Raw genomic sequence first — 27279 nt, forward strand, 5'->3', positions numbered from 1 at the left:
ACAGGGGGGGACTACTGGGAGCACTACAGGGGGGGAATACTACTGTGGGCACTACAAAGGGGGGACTACTGGGAGCACTACAAGGGGGGGACTACTGGGAGCACTACGGGGGAGACTACTGGGAGCACTACAGGGGGGACTACTGGGAACGTGCTGTGTATAGTGTACAGCCTGGAGTGGATGCTGGAACTTGCTGTGTATAGCGTACAGCCTGGAGTGGATGCTGGAACTTGCTGTGTATAGCGTACAGCCTGGAGTGGATGCTGGAACTTGCTGTGTATAGAGTACAGCCTAGGACGGATGCTGGAACTTGCTGTGTATAGCGTACAGCCTAGGATGGATGCTGGAACGTGCTGTATATAATGTACAGCCTGAAGTGGATGCTGGAACTTGCTGTGTATAGTGTACAGCCTAGGACGGATGCTGGAACTTGCTATGTATAGCGTACAGCCTAGGACGGATGCTGGAACTTGCTGTGTATAGAGTACAGCCTAGGATGGATGCTGGAACTTGCTATGTATAGCTCACAGCCAGGGCCGGTTCTCCCGTTCCGCATGGTACGCAGCTGCATAAGGCGCCACATAGTGAAGGGCGCCTCAACTGCGTACCATGCGGGCCGCGGTGCAGACTGTGTCTCTCGCGTGTGTAGCGCTGACCGGATGGAGTTCGGTCAGCGCTACACAGCACAAACACACAGCCACCGGCTCCGGCAGCTGTGTGTTTGCTTTAGCAGCTGATGAGAGTCAGACAGACTCATCAGCTGCTGCTCCCACTGCCAGAGCCGGACATCTTCCAGCTCCCGCAGTGGGTAATGGGAGTGATGCGTCACTCCCATGATGCGTCACTCCCATACGCGTCACTCCCATAATGCAAAGCGGTGGACGGAGGAGCTGATCTCGGCGGCAGGAGCAGGAGCGGGTGTCAGGTAAGTGTTTTTTTATTTTTTTTATTATGTCTCTACTGTGGGGGGAGGTTGATTACTACTGGGGGCACTACAAGGGGGGGACTACTGGGGGCACTACAGGGGGGGACTACTGGGGGCACTACAAGGGGAGGACTACTGGGAGCACTACAGGGGGGGACTACTGGGAGCACTACAGGGGGCTACTACTGGGAGCACTACAGGGGGGAATACTACTGTGGGCACTACAAAGGGGGGAATACTACTGGGGCACTACAAGAGGAGGGACTATTACTAGGGGCACTATATAATGGGCACTGCATAGGGGGGTACCACTCTGGGGGCACTACAGGGGGGTACTACTGGGGCACTATATAAGGGGCTTACTACTGGGGGCACAAGGGACACTGCACTGGGGGGACCACTACCGGGGGCACTGTAAAAGGGGCACTGCATAGGGGGGGCGGCAAAAAAATATTCGCTTACCAAAAAATTTGGGCTAGGGCCGGCCCTGCTCACAGCCTAGGATGGAGGCAGGAACGTGCTGTGTATAGTGTACAGCCTGGAGTGGATGCTGGAACTTGCTGTGTATAGAGTACAGCCTAGGATGGATGCTGGAACGTGCTGTATATAGCGTACAGCCTGAAGTGGATGCTGGAACTTGCTGTGTATAGTGTACAGCCTGGAGTGGATGCTGGAACTTGCTGTGTATAGAGTACAGCCTAGGACGGATGCTGGAACTTGCTGTGTATAGCGTACAGCCTAGGACGGATGCTGGAACATGCTGTATATAATGTACAGCCTGAAGTGGATGCTGGAACTTGCTGTGTATAGTGTACAGCCTAGGACGGATGCTGGAACGTGCTGTATATAGCGTACAGCCTGGAGTGGATGCTGGAACTTGCTATGTATAGCTTACAGCCTAGGATGGATGCTAGAACTTGCTATGTATAGCATACAGCCTGAAGTGGATGCTGGAACTTGCTATGTATAGCATACAGCCTGGAATGGATGCTGGAACTTGCTGTGTATATTGTACAGCCTGGAATGGATGCTGCAGCTGTGTGTTTGCTTTAGCAGCTGATGAGAGTCAGACAGACTCATCGGCTGCTGCTCCCACTGCCAGAGCCGGACATCTTCCAGCTCCCGCAGTGGGTAATGGGAGTGACGCATCACTCCCATGATGCGTCACTCCCATACGCGTCACTCTCATAATGCAAAGCGGCGGACGGAGGAGCTGAGCTCGGCGGCGGGAGCAGGAGCAGGAGCGGGTGTCAGGTAAGTGTGTTTTTTATTTTTTTTATTATGTCTCTACTGTGGGGGGAGGTTGATTACTACTGGGGGCACTACAGGGGGGACTACTGGGAGCACTACGGGGGGGACTACTGGGAGCACTACAGGGGGGGACTACTGGGAGCACTACAGGGGGGGACTACTACTGTGGGCACTACAAAGGGGGGACTACTGGGAGCACTACAAGGGGGGGACTACTGGGAGCACTACGGGGGAGACTACTGGGAGCACTACAGGGGGGACTACTGGGAACGTGCTGTGTATAGTGTACAGCCTGGAGTGGATGCTGGAACTTGCTGTGTATAGCGTACAGCCTGGAGTGGATGCTGGAACTTGCTGTGTATAGCGTACAGCCTGGAGTGGATGCTGGAACTTGCTGTGTATAGAGTACAGCCTAGGACGGATGCTGGAACTTGCTGTGTATAGCTAACAGCCTAGGATGGATGCTGGAACGTGCTGTATATAATGTACAGCCTGAAGTGGATGCTGGAACTTGCTGTGTATAGTGTACAGCCTAGGACGGATGCTGGAACGTGCTGTATATAGCGTACAGCCTGGAGTGGATGCTGGAACTTGCTATGTATAGCTTACAGCCTAGGATGGATGCTAGAACTTGCTATGTATAGCATACAGCCTGAAGTGGATGCTGGAACTTGCTATGTATAGCATACAGCCTGGAATGGATGCTGGAACTTGCTGTGTATATTGTACAGCCTGGAATGGATGCTGCAGCTGTGTGTTTGCTTTAGCAGCTGATGAGAGTCAGACAGACTCATCGGCTGCTGCTCCCACTGCCAGAGCCGGACATCTTCTAGCTCCCGCAGTGGGTAATGGGAGTGATGCGTCACTCCCATGATGCGTCACTCCCATACGCGTCACTCCCATAATGCAAAGCGGCGGATGGAGGAGCTGAGCTCGGCGGCGGGAGCAGGAGCAGGAGCGGGTGTCAGGTAAGTGTGGTTTTTATTTTTTTTATTATGTCTCTACTGTGGGGGGAGGTTGATTACTACTGGGGGCACTACACGGGGGGGACTACTGGGAGCACTACAGGGGGGGACTACTGGGAGCACTACAGGGGGGGAATACTACTGTGGGCACTACAAAGGGGGGACTACTGGGAGCACTACAAGGGGGGGACTACTGGGAGCACTACGGGGAAGACTACTGGGAGCACTACAGGGGGGACTACTGGGAACGTGCTGTGTATAGTGTACAGCCTGGAGTGGATGCTGGAACTTGCTGTGTATAGTGTACAGCCTGGAGTGGATGCTGGAACTTGCTGTGTATAGCGTACAGCCTCGAGTGGATGCTAGAACTTGCTGTGTATAGCGTACAGCCTGGAGCGGATTCTGGAACTTGCTGTGTATAGCGTACAGCCTAGGATGGATGCTGGAACTTGCTTTGCACAGTGAACAGCCTGGAGTTTATGCTGGAACTTGCTGTGTATAGCGTACAGCCTGGAATGGATGCTGGAACCTGCTGTGTATAGCGTACAGCCTAGGATGGATGCTGGAACTTGCTGTGTATAGGGTACAGCCTGGAGTTAATGCTGAAAATTACTATGTATAGCGTACAGCCTCGAGTGGATGCTAGAACATGCTGTGTATAGCGTACAGCCTGGAGTGGATGCTGGAACTTGCTGTGTATAGCGTATAGCATAGGATGGATGCTGGAACGTGCTGTGTATAGCGTACAGCCTGAAGTGGATGCTGGAACTTGCTGTGCATAGTGTACAGCCTAGGATGGATGCTGGAACTTGCTGTGTATAGGGTACAGCCTAGGATGGATGCTGGAACACAGCGTACAGCTTGGAGTGGATGCTGGAACTTGCTGTGTATAGCGTACAGCCTGGAGTGGATGCTGGAACTTGCTGTGTATAGCGTACAGCCTAGGATGGATGCTGGAACTTGCTTTGCACAGTGAACAGCCTGGAGTTTATGCTGGAACTTGCTGTGTAGAGCGTACAGCCTGGAGTGAATGCTGAAAATTGCTATGTATAGCGTACAGCCTGGAATGGATGCTGGAACTTGCTGTGTATAGCGTACAGCCTAGGATGGATGCTGGAACTTGCTGTGTATAGGGTACAGCCTGGAGTGGATGCTGAAAATTGCTATGTATAGCGTACAGCCTGAAGTGGATGCTGGAACGTGCTGTGTATAGCGTACAGCCTGAAATGGATGCTGGAACCTGCTGTGTATAGTGTACAGCCTAGAGTGGATGCTGGAACTTACTGTCTATAGCGTACAGCCTAGGATGGATGCTGGAACTTGCTGTGTATAGGGTACAGCCTAGGATGGATGTTGTATAGGGTACAGCCTAGGATGGATGCTGGATGCTGAAAATTGCTATGTATAGCGTACAGCCTAGGATAGATGCTGGAACGTGCTGTGTATAGCGTACAGCCTGGAGTGGATGCTGGAACGTGCTGTGTATAGCGTACAGCCTGGAGTGGATGCTGGAACTTGCTGTGTATAGCGTACAGCCTGGAGTGGATGCTGGAACCTGCTGTGTATAGCACATAGTTTGCAATGGTGGCAGAGTCAGTGGACAACTAGGAACAAATTGGAACAGAACAGATGCAGGCACACCAAGCTAGGAAGCAGGTCATGGAGAGAAGTTATTCTGGCAATGGGTGCAATGCCAGAGCTGGTTTAAATAGGACACTCTTTACCCTGATAGCCTGAGCGTACCATGTGAGAAGATAGTGGAACCTGGTTGGCAGTTAGACAGTCAGGTGATAGCAGCCAAGATGGCGTTCCCCATTCTCCACCAGCATGGGAGATGAGGCGGCACCACTGGGACAGGTAATGGGGCCTGGAACCTGATTTATGACACCCTCTCATATTAATGGAAGATACGGAGAGGGTTGGGGTAGTAAGGAAATTATAAATTCTTCAGAGAACTCTCTTAAGTGCTAAAGTATGATCCAGAATAATAGACTATGAATACAGATGTACTGTAAGCATCATGGAAGTTGTGCCAGCATTTAGTACGGTAAGAACATGCTCCATTCTCACATGTTACTTGTCCATTGACAACCGTGGGTATGTTGCAGTCAAATCCCCTCCCTAATAATTATCCTGCATTGATCCTCTGGAAGTTAGATGAGCCAGCCACTCAGCACCGTTCTGCGTACAGAACAATCCCAACATTCGGGGCAAAATCAGGACTGTCCTGTCTAAACTGGGGCTGGAGGTGAAGGGGTTCCGGACTATAGACAGACAGTAATTAGTTAGACAATGTCTAGATAGACACCAGATGTTAGACAGTTGATAGTTAGACAAGGATAAAAGTTCGACACAGACACACTAAAGTTAGACATGTAAAAAGTTCGACAGGTACAAAAGATCGACAGGGTCAAAAGTTCGACATGAAAAAGATCGACACAAAAATGGTCGACACATTTTTTTTAAAATTAGGGTTAGGTTTAGGATTAGGCACTTACTGGAGGGTTAGGGTTAGGCACTTACCCCCACGGTTAGGGTTAGGCACTTACCCAGATGGTTAGGTTTAGGCACCAGGAGGGAGGGTTAGGGTAAGGCACCAAGGGGAGGGTTAGGGATAGGGTGAAGATTAGGGCTAAAAAACAAAAAAAACTGTTGTTGACCATTTTTTGTCGACCATTTTCATGTCGAACTTTTGACTCTGTCGACCTTTTGTACCTGTTAAACTTTTTACATGTCTAACTTTCATGTGTCTGACTTTTGTTTGTTTCTAACTTTTTTCCCTGTCTAACTATTGACTGTCTAACATCTGGTGTCTGTCTAGACATTGTCTAACTAATTACTGTCTATCTCTTATACCACACCGGAGGTGAAGTAGGGTCTAAATAAAATGGTAAGGTATAAATAAAAGATAATTATAATAATAATAACAATAATAATAATAATTCCATACTGTTTTGTAATTACCGCACCTGCCTCAGATGGCTGTAATCAGGGTCTGGTAATCATAAGACAATAAGGAAGGAGAGGTACATTTCCAGCTTGGCAAAGTTCCCCTTTAATCCAGACATTTATGTTGATGTTTGTTAAGAAACATTTAGTAGAGATCCACGGTGTGTTTAGCAGACAATATATTGTAGCAGATAAATGACTAGTCCATAGTTGATGTATTGTCACTCATTGAAAAATGTCATTAGTGCCCAAGATCTTGTCTCAGTTAATGACACATTGCAGCAGGGCCTTTCATTAATATAATTTCCGGGGTCAGAGGCCGCTCGGTAAGAGCTGGACAATCCGCTGAGTACTCTACGGCTCCAAGAATCCTACACGAGAGCAACTTCCCTGACGAAAAGCCGGCGTGTAATGAGGTCGGTTTATCAGTGTCAGCACAAAACCAGTTGGCACGCAACCATGCCAGCCAATTTAGCGCCGCTGCTGATGAACTTTCCGCATGTAAGACAGATTTAGCAATCACCTAAAAACATTTCCCTGCTTTAAATTGTGTAACAGAACACACGGGTGACTTTTGTGCCATAATTCAGATAAAATGCTGCACGCTAAAAATGAGACGAGACTTTGTGGAAGGGGCTAGCTAGGTTATATTCTGTGTCAGGCTTGAGCAGACTGTCCATCATCTCCAGCTGTTTACAGCTGTGCAGGAGGAGATAGGAGATAATCATTGCAAGTCTCAAGTACTGTGCTGGAAGTGTAGATCAAGTTCCACTGTTTGTGAATGAGAGATGCTCTGGTCCAAACATCAACTGTTTCCACATTTACTGTACCCACATGAGCAGGACCCTGTTGGTCATGTAATCGGAGTCACAAGATATTAATGGGCCCGATAGCAAACGTTTGTAAGGTATGTACCACCCAATGGTGAAATATGTATGTTACACATGGACAGTAAGGTGGGGCCCCTCAGCAGCTGCACTCCTTGAACCTATGGTAGATACGCCCTTGGATCATGTACACCATACCCAAGAGCTAGCTGGGGTAAATGAGAGCGGAAAGTATTGGATGGGGAATGCTCTCTCGTTGCCACCATCCTCAGTGCAGACAGGTAAGCTGAGCATGCGACCTCTAGGACCTGCCGGAGCTCAGCGGGAGGTCTAACCTCTAACATGCGCATCTTTCTCCCTGTATTCATGCCGACTAGATGTGACTCCAAGACTCTCCAATATACTAGACATGCAGAGCCTATACAAACACCACAAGTACACTACATCACCACCGCTATAGTGTGTGGGCATATTGCTAACATCTGCCTGAGCATTTACCGCTCAGACGCCTGACACACTACAATGCCCCAGCGATACCCTAAAGCTTCAAGCTGCTTCTATATGCTACAGTTATACCTGTCATATCCCTGTGTTTTATGCTGCTTTTTGTACTACAGTACCTGGTTCAATAAACGTAAGAACTGGTTAAACTGTACGGGTTGGGTATGAAATTCTGGCGGCATCCCGCTGGATGAAGATCCCGACAGGGGTGGCAAGCATCAGAGCTGTAACTAGACTTTTTGGTGCCCTGTGCCAAAGAGAGCATTGCCCCCCCCATTTTTTAAATAGGGACATAAGAAAGTGAACCTGAAATAGGGCCATGGCCTCATGGGGAAGGGCCAGGGAAGAGATAGGGGAGACCAGGAGAAGCTACAGTACAAGTGAGAATGATAACAGGAAAATTGACAGGCCCAAACAGCGCCCCCTACCCTGCGGTGCTCTGTGCCATTACACTGGTCGCACTACCCTAGTTACGGCCCTGGTAAGTATGCTATCGCTACCCCTCTCCCGCCCCTAACCCTCCCTTAGTGGTGCCTAGCCCTAGCCTCCCTTCCCTAGTGCCTAACCCTAACCTCACCCCCAGTGGTGCAAAACCCCAACCCTTCCTCCCCGTAGCCTAACCCTCCCCGGGGGTGGGGTGCCTAACCCTAATCTCACCCGAGGGTTCCTAAACCTAAGCCCCCCCTCGCAGCTAAGACCTAACAAGCTCCGCTTACCTTCATTCAAGATGCCGGCTGTCGTTATTTCGGCACCGGTAATATAACTACATCCCAAGCTGTACTACGTGTGGACTAACCTTCACCAGCACCAAACAACTGCGCAACACACAACATCGATATCTTTTGGCCAAGTGTATTCCCTCCTGGTGGGTAAATTGTCTGAAAAACGACTACACCCAGTAACACTGCTGCGCACTTCAATGTCATGGTTATGGGTCCAGCAGTCTGAAGTGAATAGCTCTGGATCCCTATACACCTTCCAATACTCTGCTAATAGATTATGGGCCCAGCAGTCTCAAGTGAATAGACTCTGGATCCCCCATACACCTTCCAATACTCTGCTAATAGGTTATGGGCCCAGCAGTCTGAAGTGAATAGGCTCTGGATCCCCCATACACCTTCCAATACTCTGCTAATAGGTTATGGGCCCAGCAGTCTGAAGTGAATAGGCTTTAGATCCCCCATACGCCTCCCGATACTCTGCTAATAGGTTATGGGCCCAGCAGTCTGAAGTGAATAGGCTCTGGAGCCCCCATACACCTCCCGATACTCTGCTAATAGGTTATGGGCCCAGCAGTCTGAAGTGAATAGGCTCTGGATCCCCCATATGCCTCCTGATACTCTGCTAATAGGTTATGGGCCCAGCAGTCTGAAGTGAATAGGCTCTGGATCCCCCATACACCTCCCGATACTCTGCTAATAGAAAGGAGGACCTGCTTAACTAGACATGCACCCGCTAATGCCACCCACAGTGGCAGGGGGTTACATAAGAATGATAAATTGGATCATGCAGTTGATCAATACTGAAAAAATAGGGACATTTTTGCACATAATGCAATTCTTTCTGCTATGCGTACGCACCAAATATTCTTATGTATCCATCCCTATGGTGACGGGATCCATTTTGCACTGACATCTCACTGTGCATAAAGAGGTGGAATGGCAGATGGAAGAGGCAGGCTTTGGTTGAGTACAATCCCATGCAGACCACAGAAAAGACGCATAGGAGCCTGTCAGGAGATGCCTCACCATACTTGCCGACTTTCTGGCTGCCCCTCCGAAAGGGAGCAGCCAGGTCAGGCGTGGGTCGGCATAGGTGGGTGGCCTGGGAGGGTATGATGGCGAGAACATATTATTGTGGTCCTGTCCTCGCTATACAATGGCGAGAACACTGGCATTGAAAAGCGGGGGTTGCGATGACGCGATTGAGTGCAAATTGCGCCATAGGCCCCCCGGACCACCCACTTTACTCTGGAGATGAACGACGACTGGCGATGCTGTGCAGCACTTTGGGGGCCTCCCGGCTGTTCAGGGAGAGTGGGCAAGTACACATCTCACTTGCAGGTGCTTGAACCCTGGTGCAATATAGACACAGATGATGGTGATTGGCATCTGCTTCCGATTGTCCAAGTTCGTTTTCATCCCTCGCACTGACACTGTTATTATCATTAGTCTGGCCTCTGTGATCTACTCACAATATTTATATGACATTTACAATTGGTCCGCTGCAGGAAATGTTATTGTCATTTACATGGTAATTACTAGTTAGTATTTATTAATAACACTGCACAGGCACAGAGGAGTAGATTTACTAATGCTTCTAAAAACTAAAAATGGTGTTGTTTCCCTTAGCAACCATTTAGATTATAGCTATCATTTCTTGACTGCCTAGAAAATAGATAGTCTGATTGGTTTCTATGATTAAAACTTCCACCTGCATTAAAGGGCCCATTTATCATTCAATATTTGAGGTAAAATCTCTGAAAATACACGTTTTCGGGGGTTTACCTCAAATACTAAGTATCCCCCGGATGTATGAAGGAGGGACCGCAGCAGCTATCTCCGATACCTGCTGCGATCCCTCCATTGCCGTCGGCAGCCGCCTCCCCCATAGGTTTCTATGGGGGACGCGATGCCGCCAAATGTATCAATATCGGAAATGCTTCGCATTCCCGATATTGGCCCCAGCAGCTAACGCCATCTGAATATAGCGTTAGCCGCTGTAGTCTATGGGGACTTTCCGCATTTCAGCCGGTGGAGGGATCTCACGGATCCCTCCGCCGGCAATGAGATCGGCTCATGTGCAGTCCGTGGAACTGCGCATACGCAGCAGCCCCGACTGCCCTCCGGAGACATCACAGGGATGGGCTCCTTTCAGAGCCCGTCTCCCTGCATGTCCCGGTTAATACATCCAGCCGATAGGATCGCATTTTGCAATGCGATTAGGGGCGTTACTGGCATGCTCTGATCGCATTGCAAAAGTGATCCTTGATAAATGGGGCCCTAGATGTTTTAGTAAATCTATCCCAGACAGTCTTGTGTACAGAGCTGTTGAAATGAAAGTGTCCCTGCTTAGAGCACTATGCCAGTTGCAGTCATCCAGCTGGTACCGTGCCCAAAATGTTGTACTGTTGGATAAGAGCTTCTAATAAACTTCAAGAGGCGATGTGGTGCCCATAGGGCTTGTTGAAGTTTATGTTTCCTTTGAAGTGGTGTTCATTGGATGCTGGTATATACTTTCAATGTGAGACCAGCGTAATAAAAAAGAAAAAGAAAATAGATGGGGCCAAATGTAATAGGGTGACTGTGTAGAACATATGAGAGTTTAGCAGGAAAACTCTGACACTTTTTAAACTGGGCCAATGTATTACAGGCTTGCCGACTTTCTGGCTTCCACTTCCGGGAGGGAGCAGCCAGATCGGCATTCCAGGGGGCGTGGCCATCGCGAGGAGGTGGGGCTGGACAGGTGATGTGTGTTTGTGGGTGGAACGGGGCCACATGATCACATCATTTTGGCTCCGCCCCCGCTTCACAATGCTGATATTACAGGCATTGTGAAGTAGGGGGCGGAGCCAAAATGACGCGATTCGACGTGAATCGCGTTACTGCCCCCCGCTGCGGGGGTTTCTAAGGTAAGTGCGGGGGGGGATAAGCGGGGTGGGCAGCAGCCGGGAGGATTGCCTGCCTCTTCGGGAGGTCGGGAGCGGCACCCGATTTTAGGGAGGCTCCCGACCAAATCGGGAGGGTAGGCAAGTATGATGTATTAGAGTTCGAGAACAGGCAAACTCATGTTTTTAAACTAAAAAAATACTCTCACGATTAAACCTCTTATCTAGATGTTTTCCCATTTTGAAGATAAAACTCGACCAATGTGAGAGGTTACTGCTAAACTCTGACATTTTCTAATCTCTCACCCTATTACATTTGGCCCATGTGCTCCTTATGACTAAGGACCATATTCAAGTAGAGGCGAAATCGGTCGTTTTCGCCGTCGTTTCAGAATCGGATGATTTGCGGACGATTTTGCCAATGACGCTGAAAAAACTGCTGTTTTTCGCCTAAAAACTGGAGAAAACTTTCTCCAGCCTAGGGCAGGTGAAAGAAAATTGCAAAATCTCTATTTTTGGGTAAAAATGTGGGGATTTCTTACAGAACCCTTTGGACAGCCCCCCCTAATAATACTTTAGCGTAAAATAAATTCGTAAGTTGCTTTCTGTGAAAAATGCGCATTAAACGCATTTTTCCCGAAAAAAATAAATAAATTTTACCGAAATTTCAGCGGTCGTTTTTCGCCAAAGTATGCAATTTACGAAAATGTTTTTTGCTAAAGTATCATTAGAGGGGCTGTCCAAAGGGTTCTGTAAGAAATCCCCACATTTTTACACAAAAACAGGGATTTTGCACATTTTTCCCCTTTTCTAAAATGGAGAAAAGTGGAGAAAAAACGGCGCTATTGTCACGGGTGCGATAATATCGCCGCTAATTGAATACGCCCCTAAATGGAGAAATACATGAGGCTCCAATTGGCAATAGTCTATGGTGAAAATACTAGTTAGAAGAATGAATTAAATGGTTGGTCAGAAAGAGATCATATGTAGAATTTCAATGTGATATTTTTGCATTTGTCCATATACTTAGGATAGACCGCAATCATGCAAATGGTCATTTAAGGCCTCTACAGGGAAGCACGTAAATAAATAATTGGGGCCTACACCTGTGAATACTCATAGGGAACGCTCATGTTCATTTGTGGGTTAAAAATAACATGACAGTTCATTTGTGGCTTTATATTAACACCAACTGCATTTTATTGTCAACTAGCGAAACGCTACGGCTTCGCACGGGAGCAATTTAGAATTGACGGTGCTAGTCCTTTCTAACTGAAGTCATATAAGATCGCCTTGTAGACGACATTAGTCGTTTTTCCTCCTGGCGTCAACAAGAAATGATTTAGTTTTGACATGAAACGCAAAAGGGCCACGTAACGTTGTCCATGAGGAAAACAGTCTCCACTTACTGTAGGTCAGCTCCGGCCACGGTAAGTGTCTGTCCCTGTGCTTTAGGTATAGTCACGCCAAAGCAGACTCTTAATGGGAATAGGACTAGTTTGAAATTAAAGAATAGTTTTTCACATAAATAAAATAGGAACGGTAACAAAAGGGAAAAACTTATGTTTTTTGTCAGTAAACAGGGCTTACATCAAATTTTCTGTAGGAACCGGATAATACGTATCAACCTCTACCACCCACTCACAGGAGCATGGCATAGCAACCAGCAGCCGGGACTGTAGTACTCACTATTAGGATGGCGGGGCAGTCCCATAATAGCCACATTTTAGCTGGATGTATTTAGATGCTAAAATGTAACAGACCAAACAATTAAAGGGCAAACTGCTTTATTTTGTACATTTCTCATGCAAATAACACATAAATAAAATCTATTTTTGTCATAGAGATAGATGAATGAAGGACTAAATTTTGACATAACACAAGGTCATCTTATACACATTCCGCAGAATATATCCTAACCCACTGCTCCATGCTCCTTCCTCACTATCTACCCCACCTGTGTTGCCCCTTTCTGTCTGCCCCCCCCCCCCTTTAGAATGTAAGTTATCACGAGCAGGGCCCTCATCCCTCATGTGCTTTTCCTTCCTTACTTATAGTATCATGTACTCCTAACTCCCCAATTGGCACCTGACACCTGGTTGCTAATGTCCTGCTGCTTGTGGTATACAGCAATGTTTATATACCAAGTCCTTGTCCTGCATTGTTTTGTATTACTATTAACTGTTTTTCTTGTGTGCTCATTTATGTACTGTGTAAGGCGCTGCGGAACCTTTGTGGCGCCATATAAATAAAGGATAATAATAATACATGGTTTAAAATAAAGTCCATCATTGTGATATATTTTTAACGGTTTAGGCAGCGTAAGCCAACACTGCGCTCAGACGTCCGTTTTTTTCATTGACTTGCTTCACTAAAACCGTCACTGCTCGGCTCCCTTTTGTCATACATTAATGTGTCATACACCTAAACCTTCCTCCACAAATGCTCTATAGAACAGTGACAACTGCAACAAAATCCATCCAGTGGTTCTTGAGATTAGCCCGGACAAACATACAGACGCCTACCAGGGACTTTATTTTATACGATATATAGATGAGCAAAAAAATGGTTGATGAGCATCAGTACGTAGAAAATTTACCAGCACTTTCCCCAGAATACTAGCGTGGGAAACCTGAACTGCTCTTAAGACTACACTGAAACAAAAGAGTTATTTTGCCTGTGTTTCTTTCATTTGTTTTGATGAAATGTCAATATAATCTTTTCATGGTGGAATGAATAGAAACACGGATGGCCCACCCCGACGGCGCAGTTCTCCTCAAGGGCTCAAATCATAAAAATAGTCCAAGTGACGATTGTTTTTACTTCACAACATAGGCAAACCTCCTACGGCAACGCGTTTCGTGATCTGGATATTTCTCAGAGAAAGATTTATTTGAAGAGTGTCTGCAACTTCCCCAATGGAAACAATTTGTTTTCCTCCTTGGTGAATACATCCCGAAGATGTGGTGACAATTTGTCTAAAAAAATATATTCCACTTTGTGGACATTTTTAAGCATATGGGTGAATTGTGAGTCTCTTACACCCATGCCCCCTCCCCCAATGGTTAGATACACTCCATGGTCAGGGACGTGAATTTTATCGTATTCAGCTAAAATTAGATTTGGAATAAATTTCTCTCTTTAGTAAGAAAAAAATCTAATCCACTTCCTAGGGAACGAGATGAATAAAAAGGGGATTTTGCAGGTACAATACAGTACAATGTATTAGTTCTTTTAAAACCTATGGATTAGATGGTGGTGGAATAAGTGTCTTTGCTTGGCCATTTCATAATGAAATAAAATATGTTACTAGACTACAATAGAAGCCACAGAGGAGATCTGATAGCACAGAGCCAGCTCCGGGGTTTCACAGCATCACAGAAATGTCCTGGAGAGACACGGTGGCTAATCTTCTCATTTCAGGGAAGCCATAAAAAACTGTCCTGAGGCTACGTGATTTCCAGTGAATAAGACGTGTTTTGTATATCAACATATTCTAGCAGGGACTGTTTTATTATTGTACAACAGATGCCGGTTCCTATTATACATTATAGTTTCGGGAAACAAAGTGATGGACAAATTTTATTAAAAAAACAAACAAATATATACATAATATATACGGTGATTCTTGTTAAGTGAGGAGTGCACAGCTTCGCAGAGTTAAGTCGCCTCCTGTTGGCATCGCAGCTCATAGTGCTGTGTCTGAAGACACAGCATTAGGTTGCGATCATCACCTAAGCGACCAAGAAATCTTTATCGGAAGTTGCAGATCCTGGCCTTGGCACACCTACAAATGACACTCCCCCATTTTGTAAAACAGACCACGTCGCCGCCCCCGTCCTACCCCCTAATGGCCACGGCAGTAGGGGCACTGTGAGCGATCTCGTAGCCAGTGATCGGCACTTGCGCAGTACAGATCCTGCGTTGATCATTATATATCGGAGTTGTTCACAAACCATCGGGTTTGCGTACAACTCTGAATCAGGGCCTTAGTAGTGTGCCTGCATGGCGCCACCTTGTTCAGTGTGTTGAGTGTCACGGTGTTAGACAGATGTCCAGTTAGTGACCTGGTATTACCACCACTAGTATGCTGTTCCGGCATCCCTACACCATTACCAGTGTGCATGTAACAGTAAGTACGGCTGTACCTACTATCTTTCAATAAACCAACACCAATGGTTAAGTTACTTGGCTGATCATAGTTTCAGCCATCTGCTGGGGTGTGCCTACATAAATCTGCAAAAACATCATCTGCACACACATCATTGCCAGCATATATAACTCTCTGCTGCCTCCATTCCCCTCCTGACATCATGCCATTGCCCCTGTCACATACAGCCCCGTTCTCAGTAACACACCACTTACAATATCTCCTTATATACTCTGTGCTGCTGGAGACTCTTCTCCTCCCACTATATAACTCTCAGTCTGTTACTTCCTACTGCCTCCATTCCCCTCCTCATATCATGTCACTACCCCTGTAACAATAAAATGCTCAGACGTGTGTCAAGTGCAACTGATAAAGTTACAAAATACAAAATAATACATGAATTAGGCACTCCCGCTTGTATGAGGGCGTCACTCCGTATGGGAGTTCTACCCCAAAAGAGATTATTTAAAATACTTAATTTTAGCTCTGAATGATTCACGTCGTTATACAAACATAGCATCAAAGAGAGGGGATGTGCGCCCAACCCTTGACTTTGATTATGCATCATACCCAGTGGTGTTACACTGGCTTAAGCAACTTACCCAACATGCGGGCACAGCTTATGTTGTGGTTCTCCCATTGAACAAGTGAATCATTTATTGTAGGGGACTACTATTTGGGCTAAACATTGATATTCATTCTTGTTTGTTGTTGTTGTGTGTAGCCCTGATGTTATAACACTCTACTGTATTATATTTTTCTACAAATAGACACATTGGGGCCATTTGTTAACCTAATATTTCACAAAAATCATGTGGGTACGGTAGTTAGTTAACAAACCTATTGAAAAGAATATAGGCGTATCTGTAATGGGAGCACATTGGCCCCCAGGGGCCCCCACACTGCGCACACTGCACCCATTAATGACTCTAACATCTCCGGCGTTGGTGCGGCAGAAATCGTTGGGAAAATAGCGCAGCCACCATTTTTCCAAAGATCTGTGCATGCACGGTAGAGAAATCAACGGGAACATGGCACAGGCACCATGTTTCCGGAGACCTTTGTCTGTGCAGTAGTCTCTAGCTGGCACAGTTGCCCAATAGACCCTGGAACTGTGCCAGCTATAGAGGGGGAGACCTGCACAGAGACTGATCGGCCGATCCATCTCCGATAGGTGCGGACATCTAGGAAGTGAAGACTTCACAATGGGGAAGGTGCTTTGCTGAAACAGCCTGTTTTTGGAAATGCTGCCCCAGCATGCAAGCAAGGTTAAATATATTTCTTCAATGATAAACCAGGAAGTAATGTTTTTGGTTAACAAAAGTAGTAATTATAAACATAGTTGAATTTTTATTTTTTGGGTGGCGCATTCCAAAAAGTCTTGCACAGGGTGCTAGAAGAGCTGGGACTGGCCCTGCTCCACGGGATCTTCATTCCCCTTTGGCAATGACTCCACGAGCTCTATCTACTACAGGCTGTAGCAGAGAGGCCAGTCCTATACACACAGTAACGTGACATAACGTGATAACTTCGGTAAGTAGAATAATAAAGTACATTTATTAAATGGGGGCTAGAGAAAATAGATTTGGGGTAGGTCACTGTATGAAAATAATGATCACCATACGTATGACAGAAGATTGCAGCACAAAAAGGTATATAGCAATTTCAACACAGTACAGTAGTTAGCAATAGAGTAGTGAATAGGCAATGATCAATAACTTTTTCCAATAGTTAAATCGGCTTCCTTTTTTTTGCTTTTGCAGCACCTCTTTGACTTCTGTACAACTAGCAAAAAGGCAATTTCTCGGGTTGTCTCAACATACTATATTTTAAACACACAATAACCTTTGCAAAATATCAACAGACACTAAGAGCAACATGGATTGTTACTCAACTGATTTAGCAAAATGCATCTAATGCTGTTTTTTCCAGAATCCATAGAGCAATAACTTTGGCTTTCCAATGATAAGGCACAATAAACACAGTTCCACTTCTAATATATCCTAATTATCTTCAGCACTGCACAATAGCAATAACTCAGTGCCAATGTGCTCCATAACTCAGCTCAGTATTCACACAACATGTTTGCTGCTTTTTATACCTGCAAACTTAAGCAATGTTTCTCTAGTAGCTCAAACAAGACGAATATCATGCTGTTTACTCAAGCTCAGTCTTTTGCAGGATACACAGTACTTGAAATATAGGAGACTTCAGTATCTCTCGACAATTCTCAGGGATATATTTACTAAAGTGTGGGTTTTTAAGAGTGGAGATGTTGCCCATAGCAATGAATTGGATTAATTAATCTAGCACCTTCTAGAAGATAATAGCTGGAATATGATTGGTTGCTATGGACAACATCTCCACTTCTAAAAACTTGCATTTTAGTAAATATACCCCTCAGTATCTGTCGATAATTCTCAGTATCTCTCATACACTCTTGCTATAGCTCTGTAACTGTTCTCAGGAGCTTTCAACCATTTCTCCATAGCGCCTAAACAATTTTTAGTGGCGCTGCAGCTCATATGTTCCTCTTTTACAACTCTTTTCCTCACTAACAGCCTCCTCAGCTCTCAACTGTGGCTCCCAGCGCTGACATACAGTCTTGGGCTCAAAGTCTCGTCTGGTAATTCTGCGGCGGTCACTCAGTGCAATCAGTGGGAATTTATATTCAGTGGCTTCTGTCACCTCACCACTCCCATTGCCCAGGCTTTTGTATTTCACAGCAGACCTGTGGTGGCTCACCCCACTCTGCACTCCACTCCTTGGCATCTCCCCGTCTCTACTAAGCATATGCAACCACAAACACACTGTCCTGTTGCTGGCTTGTCTCAGTTTTGGTGCATAACTGCTCCACCTGGTGGCAGATTCCTATATTGCAACATTCATTGACTCCTATCAGAGCCAGGGGTATCAGACTACAACAACACATAACTGTACTGAACATTGATGTGCATAAGTCCCTGAAAAGGACACCGGAGGTTCTCATGTCATCTGTAGAAGAACAGCTGGACAGGTTTGTAGGATCTGAGGTAAGAGACTAGACATCACACAAACATTGACTTTGTCAGAATTTGCAATCAACAAGTAAACAAAAGATGAAGGAAGAACATGAAATGATTTATCGGAGACAGCAGCAATGTATTTATATCTGCTCCCACAGTAAGAGTAATTGGATTTGCTGCCTTCAGAAGAACCGACATTCTTCTATGAGAGGGGATTAGGAAAACGTATATATAAAGCCCAGGAGAGGAGATTCGAGGTCAGAGGAGGACTCAAGGTCATCTCTGAGGTCCTGACAAGAAATGTTACATCTCCACGCTTCAGTACAGATGGAACTGGAGCTAGAAGTTATATATATATATATATATATATATATATATATATATAAAAAAAAAAACAATTTATAGAAGTAGGTAGGGGTCTGATACTCAGGTGCAAGTAACTTTGCACCTGGAACAAACCATGGGCCATATTCAATTAGACGTGAAAAGCTGAAATCCGCGGAAAAGTATCGCCGATCTCGGCTTTTCGCGTGGCGGAAACTTATCTCCGTGTTCAATTCCAGCTGCTTTTCGCGTACGCGGAGAGTCAATGCAATGTAATAGGCAAAAAAGATTCGCCTCTGAATAGCAGGTGAAAACAAGTGCAAAATGTTTATTTTGGGGTGCAAAGCTGGGGAAACCACTCAGAACCCTTGGGACAGCCCCCCAAAGGACAAATTTGTCAAAAAATCCTGGGAAAAAAACTTAAGAACAGCCCAAAAAAGTACTTTCATTTTGGGGGCGAAAAAGTAAAAAGTGGGGGGACAAGCATAAAAGCTAGCGAGATAGACTTTTTGGGGGTCTGCAAGGATGGGTCAGGTGTTTTTTTGATTGCAGGTGCTTGTAACAGGTGCGCTTTTCAGGTATTTTTTAACTTCACTTTTGAGACTTTAAAATATGCTAACACCCATTTTCAAGTACCCCAAATTTGGCAGGACTACATACTGCCTCCTTTTGCATGTAGCTCACATATACTGTGCAGATGTGTCCTCCTACATCAATCCTCAGTAGGCCACACAGCGCGACATGCCTGGCATGAGTGAACCGCCAGATTCAGTGCAACTCTGCTAGCATCGGGCATCTTTATTTTGCTGAAAATGCATTGCAATACGACGCACCAGGAGATTGTGCTGATTCATTTGATATGTGACACTTGTATATCAATGTGCGACTATGACCCGTATTCAATTTGAAGCGAAAAGTCAGTTGCCGGACTTTTCGCCGTCTTCGCCGCCTTTCTGTGCGATAAAGTATCGTGCTCATCCCCGCGTATCCCCGTATTCAATTCGCAATCGGCGAAAACGGGACCCGGCGAAACTCAAACAGGCGAAAAGTCCTGTCGTTTTGTGGGAAATCAGCCTGACACCCCCCAAAAGATTCTCTGACATGGGGGTTCACTATGGGTACCCCCGATGAAGGTATTTGGGGTCTTTGAATGGGCTCAATAGGTGCTATTTTGCGTCTGTCAGCAAGTGGTGAAGAATAGCATTTTGCAACTTTTTGGGGGGGAAATCAGTATTCCCATCAAATTTTGGTACATCAAAATGGGTGCAAGCATATTTAGAAATGGCTACAGTGAAGCATTAAATAGCGCCAAAAATGCACCTTCAGCAATCAATCAAAAATGCACCTCCCCCATACTTCCAGAACCCCTCAAAGGCTATTTCGCTGTTTTTGAATTTGTACCCGAACTTTGAATTTTTTCACCCCTTTTTTCAAAGTGCTGTTTTGGGGTGTCCTCTGGGGATTTTTTTTCATTTTTTTGATGCAGTTAGCCTCAGGGGGGGGGGGGGGGTGTCCAAAGGGCGCAGGGTGGTTCCTGCAATGTTGCACCCCAAAACCACAATTCTGCACTTTTTTCCGCCGGGTGTTCATAGGTGAAACTTTTTCGCCTATTACATTGCATTGCGTTATCGTGGTGGCGAAAAGACGCTGAAATTGAATACGGGGATAAATGAAATCAGCAAAACTGACGTCATTGGCAAAAAAGTATCGCCGAAATGGAAATTTTGCTTCAAATTGAATACGTCCCTAAGTGAAAAAAAGCTGCACCAGCTGCATGGTCGCACTTCTCATGCTGGTTCAGAGACTCAGTTGCACACAAATATACAAGTGTCACATATCAAATTAATTTCGGCAATAAAAGACGCAAAAAAGATGCCCGGCGCTAGCAGAGTCTCACGGGCGCACTGAGAGGGGCTATTTGGCGCGACTGCAGCAAAGGTGTATGAGGACATGTCTGTATATCCCTACAAGATGCCTCTGTGTGAAATAAAAGCCTCTCTAAGGAGGTTTCGCCAGTAGCCGCAGAGATGGTCCCCTATGCATGGTTAATGGTGAATCATTTTCCATACTCCAGATTGGGAAGAGCATTATCTCCCCAACAAAATACTTTCTGGAAAACTATACATGGACTGGCCGAAGAAAGCTATTTAATCTTGCCGTTACTTTAGCTAGGCTCAGCGAACGAGCATTTTAGGCAAAATAATTCCGCTAACGCTTCTCTGTTCCCGCTAATTGCCCGCGTTGCCGGGATGGCAGGTCTTCAGCCATGTTTGTAAAACACATGTTGCACAAAATGCTAATTTTTCAAACAGCCAAAAAGCGATAAACACGAAAGATGCAAATCATACAATGCACTAAGGGTTAGACAAACACTATACATGTCTAACATTCCATAATAAGCAAATGATAGATTTCATCAGTATACACCTCCTCAGCCATCCTGACGCCTGATCATTGGGTTACACTGGAGCCCCATACTGTGTTACTGAGAGCGTCACCTCCCTAGTGGCAGCTACTGGAATTTATTACAATTGGAGGCTATAACACAGGAGTTTAGGTGTCTCAGGGGGCCCGCATAACCTCGTATTACAGCTGTTTAAATTAGCCACATCTCCCGTCTGCTCATACAGCTGTTAGTAGGATTCTCTGGAATTACCGTTAGTAAGAAGTAAGAAGACCCCAGACAGTGACATTCTGGGCATCATTAGTGAATTGGCGGGCAACGAACAATTCCTCTATAAGACGTTTGTACATCAAACTACATCTACTAAGTGTTGTATTTATAATGGGTGCAGGGCACTCAGGACCTGATTCAGACCCACTCGCTAGGATGCGTTCGCTCGTAGCTGACCGATTTTCGCATTCTGCGTACGCATTGCAGTGCGCGTTCCACTGCGAGAGATCTGGAAGCGTTCGCTCGCTGTGCATAGACAGCCCAGCAGAGTGAGTGACAGAAGAAGCCGTTTGTGGGTGGTGACAGGGGCTAGCTGATAGAAATGGGGGAGTGGAGGTGCCAACGCAGGCGTTCAACGCCGTTTCAGAGGCGTGCTTAATTAAGAGGCAGCGTCATAGTACACGTCACCTGGTTTCACACTGAAGTGATCGCAGTCCTTGCGGTAGGGTATGGTCTGTCACAAGCGCTGCGATCGCATCTGATGTAACCCGATGTACCGATGGTTGCATGCACTTCCTGGAGATGACGTGCACAAGTGGTCGTCTTAAGACAGGCTGGTGGGCGTCTGCATACACAAATTGATCCGCGATCACCTGCCTTCACATATTTGCATACGTTTGGTGCGAGCGAACGCATCTAGCGAGCAGGTCTGAATGAGCTCCTCAGGCCCATGAGCTAGGGGCGAAGTGGAGGAAGAAGGGAGTGTGCTGAATGACATGGATGGGGGCGACTTATTTAGATAATGATTGTAAGTAGTGTTTACAGACTAATATTAGTGGGGAGGGGGCGGCTGTTTATGTACTATAGCAGCAGGTGGGGACTATTAGTTTCATAATGGGCCTCTTTTTATAAAGGGGTATATTTATCATAATGGGATGTCATTTTCCCAAATTCGCAATGCGATATTTGAAAACATCGCATGAATGTATAAAACATCACATGCAAGTACAGAGCTTGCGAGAAAGCTCTGTCCTTGCAAAACTCCTACAGAGTACAGCGATCAAATGACCAGGCCACCGAGGAGCTCACCGGATCACTAATCACTAGTCCCTGAGTGCAGGTAAGTGTTTTTATTTTATTTTTTATTATTCTATTATTATTTTTTTTACTGTGATCAGCCTGTGGTCTATCAGACACACATGGCTGATCATAGAAGCCTACTCTGGGCTCTACACACATGGCTGATCACAGAATCCTACTCTGGGCTATACTCTCCCTGTCAGCAGGCAGGAAAGCCTGAGCTGTAGTAGGCGAAATGGGGGGAAGCTTCTCCATAGCTCGTTATTATCGCAGGGCTCCCGGTATTTTTTTACTATTTACTTTAGTCAATATGAGCAGATCACATTTCCACAAGTATGAGTAATGCGATCTGCTTACTAAAAAAATGTGAATTTAAGGGCTTGGAGGAGTTTTTTTTTTTTTTTAGGAAAACGATGCCAACTGCTTATTAGTACATTCCTGTGATAATAAATTAATGTGAAAAGGGCGTGAAAACACCCGTTTTCACATTAATTTAGTAAAAATAATATTGATGCTATGCTCCGAAGTGTGGATCTATTTTTTTAGCTAGGGGTTGATCAAGGGTACTAATTTATGTAGGGGGTAATAAAGCAAATTGTGTTCTCTGTATTAAAATGGGGGGCTGATAATCTACTGGCGGGGCTAGATGGGGGTGGTGGGGGTGTAGGAGGCACATCTTTAAATGTGGATGCCTGGGGGGTGTCATGCCCCCAATTTGACGAGGCCACTCTTTGTGTAATATGACTAGTGTGCCCCTATAATGCACGGCGCACACTCTCTATCACGATTGCAAATGGAGTGGGGTTTGTATGGGCAAGCCCTGATCACGTGCACTGGCCCCCTAATTTCTTAAAATGCCCCAGTCACAGACTGCAGTCACTCGATTTTGTATTTTTTGGGTGCAATAGTATGCATCTATTTAATAGCTAAATAATAATTATTATTAGACCACAATATTTCTGGTATACTGATATAAGCAGTACTAGTTTCAGTTACTGCATTTAGTGGGGTAGAATAAAATAATACAATGGTCAGTACTTTTTATTTACTTTCACTTCCCCCCACCCCCACTCAAAAAAGTGCAAAATATCAAATGGCTAAATATATCATACAACTGCTCCCCGGGCTGTGAGCCTACTTATACAGAATGTAACAATGCAGGGGCTATAAAACTCTGCTGTGCCCTTCATAAATTGTCTTCACATTGACATCCCAACCACACAGGAATAATAACAGTATCCAAATTGTTACAGTATCTTTAAAACACCCGTCTAGACTACCTGGTATGAAGTTTAAGTGATTTAGGGATCTATTTACTAAGCAGTGTTAGGAGACAGAGTGGAAAGTGATACGAAAGTGATAAGGTTCCAGCCAATCAGTTCCCAACTGTCATCTCACTGGCTGTGTTTGAAAAATGACAGTTGGGAGCTGATTGGCTGGCACCTTATCACTTTCTTATCACTTTCCACTCTGTCTCCTAACATTGCTTAGTAAATAGACCCCACAGTAACAATCCTGGGGTTACTGCAAGCACATATGCACTAATAGAAGCAAATATTATCTGACTCAGGGTTGATTAAGCAAGGAACGCAACTGCGAATGCAATAGCGATTAGTCATGCAGTTCAACTGCGATAGTATGCTAATCCATAGCGAGCGCAATGTCACCACTGCTTCGGTACAATCGGTTACCATCGCAGCCTCACGTACACTTGCACAAACCCTGACCTTACTCAGAAATTGCTAACTTCCACGCATGCTATGAAACCTCAGGCTGCGTACGGCATCGCAGTGGCTAATTTATGCACGCCCATACAATGGCGTCCGAATGGACGGGGACGCCTGCGTTTCAGAGACCACCCCCCATCACTTCCCACAAACGGCACTTCCTGTCAATCACTCTGCGATAGGTCTGCGTAGCCGCTGCGATCGCAGTCCCGCAGTGGAGAATGCGTGCAGTGCGTAACAGTGGGCCGATTGCGCGCATATTCGCAGTTGCGATGCTCGCTGAATCAGGCCCTAAGTTTCATTTAACAACCAGTTCAAAGAGTCAAAAACTACAAGTTCTCCTGCAATTAAACACAACATAAAACTGTTTTACACAGTATATGTATAATTCATGGACTGGAGCAGAAACAGAGTTAAGATTAATAAGAAAATAAAATATAATCACTGCATGTCGCAGTCTGCCCGGAGACGTTTGAGCCGCCCCCTGCAGCTTTGCGAATCCAAGCTCCTGCGTAACATGACGATGCATCTGAGGACTAAGATGCAGCATCGGGCGCAGATCATTCCATTGCAGATCTGAGGGAGTCAATGGTCCCGCAGAATGGCTGCGGGACCTGAGGGGCTGGAGCCATATTCCTTTCGTACGGGCTCGTCATCGCAGGGTGAGACACGCCCCCCCCGGAACGATCGCCACATGCCTGCGTTCCCTGCTTCCACACACCGTTACCTCCCCCCTAATGTCCCCTGACTGTCAGTCACACTGCGTATAAATACTCACTATCATGAACTATGATAACGTGCCTTGTCACATGTGCATTGCGGCTCAGATGTATGCGCAGATGGACGATAATCGCTCAACAGCGAAACCATCGGCAGAGTGAATAAGTCTGTATCCCTGTACCATAAAGAGCAGATGGGAATGAAACGGTATGTAGTCAGGAAGCTGGTGGTAGAAATGCCCACCACCGGCTTCCCGACAGTGAAATCCCGGCATGGGACTAATGATAGACATCTAAATACCGACGCCTATCATTAGCCCCATGCCAAAATCCCGACGCCCGGAATACTGATCGTAGGTAAGCCGGGCGTCCAGAACGGATAGCCCCGTGTTTAGGTTTAGGGTCTCCCGGGGGGACATAGGGGTAGGCACCCCCCCCCCTGGGAGGGTTAGGGTTAGGCTAGGGGAAGGGGTGGGGGTTAAGGTCAGGCACCCCCGGGGTAGGTTAGGGCCAGGCACCTCCCCCGGGAGGGTTAGGTTTAGTGTGCGAGGAGGGGGGGGTTAGGTTTAGATGGAAGGGAGGTTAGGATTAGGGGGGAGAGAGGGTTAGGGATAGCCTTTATACTTACCCTGTCGCGATCTCCAAATGCCGGCCTTCTGGTGTCGGTATTTCATTCGCCGGGCTGACGTCCGGCGGCATAACATACCGATCCCAATGAAACAACTGGAAGATAGAATGTGAAATATTGTGCGTGGTATGTACTAACTAACGGTCCCGTTATGTCCGGGAGAGTCCTGGCATTTCTGTGAGTTCACTGAGTGGTGCTGACTATAAAGTGGACTATTTAATGGGATTGCTAAAGTTGCCACCGATGCGCACTGGATTTTACCAGGATGTAACCCAAGGCCAGGAGGAGGAGGACTGTCCACTTATCACACATATGGGCACACGGGCACAATCAGATTATAAATGACCCTGAGTGACTCAAAAAAAAAATGTCTTTCATGTAACAGTAATAACCTCCCAATGCAAGCTCCTGGTAGCTGGACCTCACGTGGACAGTGCTGGGTTTGGTAAGCACAAGGGCTGGACATGGAAACTGTGGTACCTTTTGTACATTGTGTGCAGCGGCATTTTACCAATTGAGGGGGCCCATCTGCAAATTTCTGTGTGGCAGAGTGCTATATCCTTGCTATCTTCTGTTAAAGCTCCATATCACCAACGAATTCTTCAGAAATATGGCCTATGCGCTATATTTTTCAAGAAAACATAGAAAAAATGGTGCTGGTCTCAGTCCCATTGGACCTTGTTCTGGGGTACAGGTTATGCTGTGCAGACCCCCCTTGACTCAGCGGCCTACCTGCAAAGCACACCCTGCACCCTGTATAATATAAATCCGCACCTGATTGTACTGGGGTACAGGTTGTGCTGTGCGTGCCCCCCTTGGCTCAGCGGCCTGCCTGCACCGCACACCCTGCACCCTGTATAATATAAATCTGCCCCTTGATCGTATGTTACAACCACGCTACAATTATTTCCGCTTTAACTTAAGTCACTTTTGTTTATGGAGTAATTGCACGGTTTAAGCCTCTCTCTAAATCCTTTAAAATAAAGAAACTTAAATACCCAGTTTATCCAGCGCAAGCAATTTAGTTCCTTATGAAATAACATATTTCAATTTTTAATGCACTTAAGTGTGTTAATCTGGCATTAAAATTTCATGGCATTAAAAATGTTACATAATATCGTCCTGAGCAACCACAGAACCAGCCCAGTGCAACAGGACGTGTATGAATTCTACGGCCAGCAAATTACCTCGGGTGCAGTTCTTCATGGCGAATGAATCCACAGCGGCCACCGTCGCCCCCCTGTCATCGAGATAGTCCAGAGATATCCGGAACGGCCTCGGCTTGTGCCCAAGGGGTCCTCCGATGGTCACCCATCTGATTTCAGTCGACATCAGAAAACAAGAAGAGAAAAAAATGATAATGAGGATCCAGGCAGATTTTTTCCATACAGGATTTCGCTCGCACCTACGTGCGCATGACCCCTGAGCCGCCATGCTGTCAATTCAAAAGCATGGGGCGTTTTGGCAAGCCTCCATCTGACTTATGCGAGGGGACCTTTAGCAATAGCCTGTGAGTGGCAGAAGCGTTTTGCAGTGCGATGTCCGGTCTGTGAGAGAGCCACCCTCCCAGACAGGGCAATTGTGCTTCATAATTTCACAGAGAAAAATTTGTGACAGACAGAATCTCATCACATCCCCTTTTTTTAATGCCTAAACACAGCCCTCATTCTTTTCTTATACACATGTCACAATGCTGTTAGGAGTCACAGTAACCAGCCTGCCCCAGGGACAGGAGCAAAGCTCTAATTTACGTCCGCCTTTTAAATAGAGGATGTGTTCAGCTGTTAAATCACAAGCCTGTGCTCCGCTCCTATCCCTTGACATTCTGTGCCTAGGCGAGTTTAATTGGGTTAAAGGCAAGTCCTAAAACAGATTCATAGTATGCGCTACGCACAAACTGTGAGATATATCACAAGGTTTAAGCACAGAACATAAAATATATAACAAAGCACAAAAACAACAACATAAACAGGCAAAACGCAGAGAACAAGATGCTCTATTGTACGA

The 27279-nt window shown here is 46.1% G+C and overlaps 1 protein-coding gene across 1 annotated transcript in view; it reads right to left on the reverse strand.

Moving 5' to 3' along the window:
- Positions 1-27279, reverse strand: part of ALK (ALK receptor tyrosine kinase) — a 1123220-nt gene that overhangs the window by 311124 nt on the left and 784817 nt on the right. Inside the window, exon 5 of the mRNA XM_088467953.1 lies at positions 26460-26587. Coding sequence (XP_088324079.1) covers positions 26460-26587 — 128 coding nt within the window. The remainder of the gene's footprint in view (positions 1-26459; positions 26588-27279) is intronic.

This window comes from Taudactylus pleione, unplaced genomic scaffold (genome assembly GCF_031769625.1).
Source record: "Taudactylus pleione unplaced genomic scaffold, aTauple2 ptg000079l, whole genome shotgun sequence".
NCBI lineage: Eukaryota > Metazoa > Chordata > Amphibia > Anura > Myobatrachidae > Taudactylus > Taudactylus pleione.